A 5763-nucleotide genomic window follows, 5' to 3' on the forward strand; every position below is an offset into this window, starting at 1 on the left:
CCGCTCCGAGTGGGCTGGGCTGCTGGACGAGCTGGTCCGAGATGGTGGGTGAACCCCTCTCCTGACCCCCCTGGGTGGGTAGACGAAGGCGTTCAAAGGGTGTTGAGGTCCAGAGGTTCACTACAAGTAGGGTTGGGCTCCTCCGCTGCTCCGTGGGATCCGGCTCCATGCTGGGGGGGATGTGAGCACCCTAGAATGACCAGTTTGGTGGCCGTGCCCCTCCTCAGGGCAGATCAGCGAGGAGGTGGCGCGGGAGAACTGCCGCCTGAACATTGTGGGGCTGGCGGGCTCCCTCGACAACGACTTCTGCGGCACCGACATGACCATCGGCACCGACTCAGCGCTGCACCGCATCATGGAGGTCATCGACGCCATCACCACCACGGCACAGAGGTGAGTGTGATGGTGCTGGGGGGTGGGTGCTGGACCACCCCAGGCATCACACCCACCTCCTTCTCCTCCCACCCCTGTCTTTGCAGCCACCAGCGGACTTTTGTGCTGGAGGTGATGGGTCGCCACTGCGGGTAAGCCCGCACGAGTGGGGAAGCTCATTGGTGGGATGGGATGGAATGTCCCAGAGCTGGTGCCACCAGCACTGCGTCCCTTCAGGTACCTGGCGCTGGTGTCTGGCTTGGCCTCGGGGGCTGACTGGCTCTTCATCCCTGAATCCCCTCCGGAGGATGGTTGGGAGGACCTCATGTGCGAGAGGCTCGGGGAGGTGAGAGAGGGTTTTCCTATGCTCCCTGTTTCCCCTGGAGAGTCCTACAGGGCTGAGCCTCGCAGCCCGTGCCTGGCCCCTGCGAAGCTTCGGGATCTCCTGCCATTGTCCGCGTGAGCCGTGGGCACTCAGCCGAGCGCAAATCCAGCCCTCGCGTGCCAGGGTCAGCGCTGGCTCGGCTGCCCGTGACCTGAGCCACACCACAGGCAGTGGCTGATGACAGGGTGGGGAGGGTACTGGGACGTGGCCATCAGGGAGTTTTGGCTAAGCCATGGTGGGTGTTGTCCTCCCCTCATGGCAGACGCGCAGCCGAGGGTCACGGCTCAACATCATCATCATCGCCGAGGGCGCCATCGACCGCAGCGGCAAACCCATCTCCTCCAACTACGTCAAGGATGTAAGTGCTACTCCAGCACCACCCACTGCAGCACCCCCAGTGACCAGCAGGTCCCCAATGTGCCATCCCCTCTTCCCTGCAGCTGGTGGTGCAACGCTTGGGCTTCGACACACGAGTCACTGTCCTCGGCCACGTGCAGCGCGGAGGGACCCCATCAGCCTTTGACCGAGTGCTGGTAGGTCCAGTGGGAGGACATGGAGAGGGAGACTTAAAATCCTGTCATCCCTGTGCCCGGTGTGAGGGATGTGCTAGCTGGGGTGAGGCTGTGCTGGGCAAAGCCTTGCACCTGTTTCCCCTCCTTTACTGCAAGTTTCCTGGATTTTCAAACAAACCCATCCTCTCTGCAGCTGTAAATCAGCCACACAGGTTCCAAGCCCATGGGAGCAGCCCACCTGGCTGGCACAGGTGTCCCCAGTGGCACAGGTGTCCCTGTCCCTTTGCAGAGCAGCAAGATGGGGATGGAGGCGGTGATGGCACTGCTGGAGGCCACGCCAGACACCCCAGCCTGCGTGGTGAGCCTCTCTGGGAACCAGTCGGTGCGGCTGCCGCTCATGGAGTGTGTCCAGGTGGTGAGTACCAGGGCGATTGGTGTGGGAGGCTCCCTGCCCTCCCTGCAGGCATGGGTGTCACAGTGTTGCCTCTCTCCCCCTGCCCAAGACGAAGGATGTGCAGAAGGCCATGGATGAGAAGAGGTTTGAGGAGGCCATCCAGCTCCGTGGGAGGTGAGGAGCAGGGACCAAGATGGGGGCAGACATCCCTATGCCGTGGGAGCTTGTGGGGTGGCTCCTGCAAACAGAAAGGTGTCCCCCTGCAGCCCCCCATGGTCCAAACATACCTTGGGGACGTGTCACCATGTCCTTGCAGGAGCTTTGAGAACAACTGGAACATTTACAAGCTGCTGGCGCACCAGAAGCCGGCACAGGAGAAGGTGAGGGGTGATGGGGAGCAGCGGGGGACACTATCCCCACCCTGGGGGGACACACTGATGGGCCACCCCTGTGCCCACAGAGCCCCTTCAGCATGGCCATCCTGAACGTGGGAGCCCCTGCCGCCGGCATGAACGCTGCCGTGCGCTCAGCCGTGCGCATTGGCATCTGCCAGGGACACACCATCTACGTGGTGAGCGACGGCTTCGAGGGCTTGGCCAAAGGGCAGGTAAGGGGGATGGCGAGTCTGGGTGCCATGGTTTTCCCAGAGGGATGGGTTTGGGCTTGGAAGGGAGCAGCAGGGTGCTCTTCCCACCCTTAATCCCAGCCCTGCTGCTCGCAGGTCCGCGAGGTGGGCTGGCATGACGTGGCAGGCTGGCTGGGGCGTGGCGGCTCCATGCTGGGTACCAAAAGGTAAGCACAGCCCCTGGGAGGGCAGGGGGTGTAGGGCAGGGGACAGCACTGTCCTCACCCCACAGCCTCTCCCCTTTCCCACCACAGGACACTGCCCAAGACCTGCATGGAGAAGATCGTGGAGAATGTGCGGAAATTCAACATCCAGGCGCTGCTGGTCATCGGGGGCTTCGAGGTGAGGAGCCCTTAGCCCTGCCTCGGTGGGGCACACAAAGGAATTCCTTTTGGGATGTGGATCTGGCTGCAGAGCCGGCATGTCTCCATCTTCTGGCTGCTTGCAGGCGTATGAGGGTGTGCTGCAGCTGGTGGAGGCCCGTGGGCAGTACGAGGAGCTCTGCATCATCATGTGTGTCATCCCCGCCACCATCAGCAACAACGTGCCTGGCACCGACTTCAGCCTGGGCTCAGACACTGCTGTCAACGCAGCCATGGAGGTGAGGGACGTGGGAGGGCACAGCTTACAGGGCTGGTCCCACTCCACCACCTCCCATCAGAGAATCATCAAGGTTGGAGGAGACCTCCCAGATCATCGAGTCCAACCATAAACCTGTCACTGCTGCAACCCTTAAACCCTAAACTATGTCCTCCTGTGTCAGACATCTCTTCAACACTTCCAGGGATGGTGATTCCACCAGCTCCCTGGGCACTATCCTAGTGCCTGAACACCCTGACAGGGAAAACATTTTTCCTGACATCTCCTCTGAATCTCTTTGTGGTGTGGGATGATCAACATCCCATCTTGAGCAAGCAAAGATGGGTTTTCCTGGTGTGACCTCCCCTTCTCCTGGGGCAGAGCTGTGACCGTATCAAGCAGTCAGCTTCAGGCACCAAGCGCCGTGTCTTCATCGTGGAGACCATGGGGGGTTACTGCGGGTACCTGTCGACGGTCACCGGCATCGCCGTGGGCGCTGACGCCGCCTACGTCTACGAAGATCCCTTCACCATCCATGACCTGAAGGTGAGCAGGGCAGGAGTGGCTTTCTGCCTAAAAGAAGAAGGAAAACTGGGAAAGGGAGGGAACTAGGGCAGGGCAGGAGCTGGAGGAACAGCCAAGCCCCATGAAGCCACTGGGGTTGATGTTAGTGGCTCTTGGGTCCCATCAGGAGGATGTGGAAGGGCTGCCAGCATCCCGATGTTCATCTTGCAGGCCAACGTGGAGCACTTGACTGACAAAATGAAGACAGATATCCAGAGAGGGCTGGTGCTGCGGTGAGTTGGGGACCTTTGGGGTCAGTCCCTGCCTGCCCCAGCCCTGTGGCAGGGAGTGAGGCTGGAGCTGAGCCCTTCCCGTGCCTGGAGAAGGTCCCTGGGCGCAGTGAGGTTTGGCATGGTGGGTGCACAGTGTCCTGCCTGGGGCTGCCACACTCAGCCATGGGCACAATCCTGCGCTGGGTGTTATCCCCCCACCTAGCCCCAGGATCCTGCTGGGGAGACAGACCAGGGCTCTGCCTCAGGGAGAGCAAAACTGCCCATAAAATATGTTTACGGGAGCACAGAGGGACCCCCTGGGGATGCCAGATTAAGGAGCAGCCCCCCAACCCCTTCCCTCTGCCCCCCAGCAATGAGAAGTGTCATGAGCACTACACCACCGAGTTCCTCTACAACCTCTACTCCTCCGAGGGCAAAGGAATCTTTGACTGCAGGATTAACGTCCGGGTCCACCTCCAGCAGGTACAGGGGACAGGGAGACACAGGTCACTGCTGTGCCCAAGAGCTGGGTGGGCATGACATCCCAATTTCCTTGTCCCCAGGGGGGAGCCCCGACCCCCTTTGACCGCAACTACGGGACAAAGCTGGGTGTGAAGGCAGTGCTGTGGATGTCGGAGAAGCTGCAGCAAGTCTACAGCAAGGGTGAGCCAAGGGCTCGGGGTCCCAAGGGGGTGGGGGAGGCTGCTGGCTGCTGGTCCAGGCTTGCCCTCTGGTGAAGTGGCCATGGTCAGCAGTGTCCCCCTCCTAGGGCGCGTGTTTGCCAACTCGGGGGACACTGCCTGCGTCATCGGGCTCCGGAAGAAGGCGGTGGCCTTCAGCCCCGTGACAGAGCTGAAGAAAGTGACGGATTTTGAGTAAGTCCCCATGCCCCAGAGGTTCTCCAGCTCCCAGGGGGATATTTCCGGGTCATCCCCTCTAGAGCTGTGTGTCCCCACACAGGCACAGGCTGCCCCAGGAGCAGTGGTGGCTGAACCTGCGGCTGATGCTGAAGATGTTGGCCAACTACCAGATCAGCCTGACCGAATACATATCGGGGCAGATGGAGCACGTCACCCGCCGCACCCTCAGCATCGAGAAGGGCTTCTAGTCCCACCAGCCCAAGCCATAGCCCCCTGTGTCCTCTCTGTCCCCACGAGCTGCTCGGGGAGCACCGGGTCCCCCTGTTCTCAGTAGCCCTGTAGCTTTGCCACCGACCCCTTACAGCAGGCAGAGCCTGGTGCCAGCTCCAGAATGGCACAGTCCTGCCCCGGCTCACCGGCACGGGGTCTGGTCCCTGTGCAGATGCAGGAGAGAGGTGTTGCTTCGGCCCAGTTGCACAGCCCAGACCCTTAATCATCCCTTAATAGTTTATTATTATTTAATGATGGGGCATTTGGAGTCCTGATTTTAAGTCCTGAGCCAACTGCTGCTGCTTGTAGTCGCCTGCCCTGTGTGCAGGAGGGAAGTGAGGAGGATGTGGTGCCATCCCAGAGCAGGTCAGAGCTGCTCCTGGGGAGGTTTTGGCTGCCCCACGAGTCCTGGTAAAGCTCCAACCCCTGTGGCCTCTGCCTGGGGGGTGTCCTGAGGGCTGAGCACAGAGGTCCTGGTGTGCCCCTTCCCTGGCCACCTTGCAGGACACTTGGCTGCCACCGTCACCGCGTGGCCCCGTGCGCCGCGGCCGTCACCTCACTGCTGCTCTGAGCCCCCAGACCATGCACCGCCCGCGGCGCTGCTCTCCTCCTCTAGAGATAAAACCTGCTGGAGCCAAACCTGCTGAGCCAGAGTGGTCTTTGTGGGGGGAAGCGGGGAGAGAAGGGGGAGGACACTCCCTGTGAGCGAAGCCACATCATAGAATCATAGAACCATCAAGGTTGGAGCAGAGCTCTAAGAGTATCGAGTCCAACCATTAACCTGTCACTGCTACAACCCCTAAACCCTAAACCATATCCTCCAGTGCCAGATCCAGATACCTCTTAAAATACCTTCAGGGATGGTGACTCCACCACCTCCCTGGGCAAAATTCCAGTGCCTGAACACCCTAAAAGGGAAAACATTTCTCCTCACGTCCAATCTTACTCTGCCCTGGCTCAGCTCAAGGCCATTCCCTCTAGTCCTCTCCC

At 60.6% G+C, this 5763-nt stretch overlaps 1 protein-coding gene across 1 annotated transcript in view; it reads left to right on the plus strand.

The window, feature by feature from the left end:
- Window positions 1–4751, plus strand: part of PFKL (phosphofructokinase, liver) — a 5207-nt gene extending 456 nt beyond the window's left edge. Inside the window, exons 4-22 of the mRNA XM_009077015.1 lie at window positions 5–44; window positions 228–393; window positions 480–524; window positions 610–718; window positions 1020–1115; window positions 1198–1290; window positions 1559–1684; window positions 1773–1837; window positions 1980–2043; window positions 2124–2270; window positions 2385–2455; window positions 2543–2630; window positions 2737–2889; window positions 3249–3413; window positions 3603–3664; window positions 4015–4126; window positions 4207–4306; window positions 4413–4518; window positions 4604–4751. Of these exons, the coding sequence (XP_009075263.1) occupies window positions 5–44; window positions 228–393; window positions 480–524; window positions 610–718; window positions 1020–1115; window positions 1198–1290; window positions 1559–1684; window positions 1773–1837; window positions 1980–2043; window positions 2124–2270; window positions 2385–2455; window positions 2543–2630; window positions 2737–2889; window positions 3249–3413; window positions 3603–3664; window positions 4015–4126; window positions 4207–4306; window positions 4413–4518; window positions 4604–4751 (1956 nt within the window). The remainder of the gene's footprint in view (window positions 1–4; window positions 45–227; window positions 394–479; window positions 525–609; window positions 719–1019; window positions 1116–1197; window positions 1291–1558; window positions 1685–1772; window positions 1838–1979; window positions 2044–2123; window positions 2271–2384; window positions 2456–2542; window positions 2631–2736; window positions 2890–3248; window positions 3414–3602; window positions 3665–4014; window positions 4127–4206; window positions 4307–4412; window positions 4519–4603) is intronic.
- The last annotated feature ends 1012 nt before the right edge of the window (window positions 4752–5763 follow it).

This window comes from Acanthisitta chloris, unplaced genomic scaffold (genome assembly GCF_000695815.1).
Source record: "Acanthisitta chloris isolate BGI_N310 unplaced genomic scaffold, ASM69581v1 scaffold10966, whole genome shotgun sequence".
Taxonomy (NCBI): Eukaryota; Metazoa; Chordata; class Aves; order Passeriformes; family Acanthisittidae; genus Acanthisitta; species Acanthisitta chloris.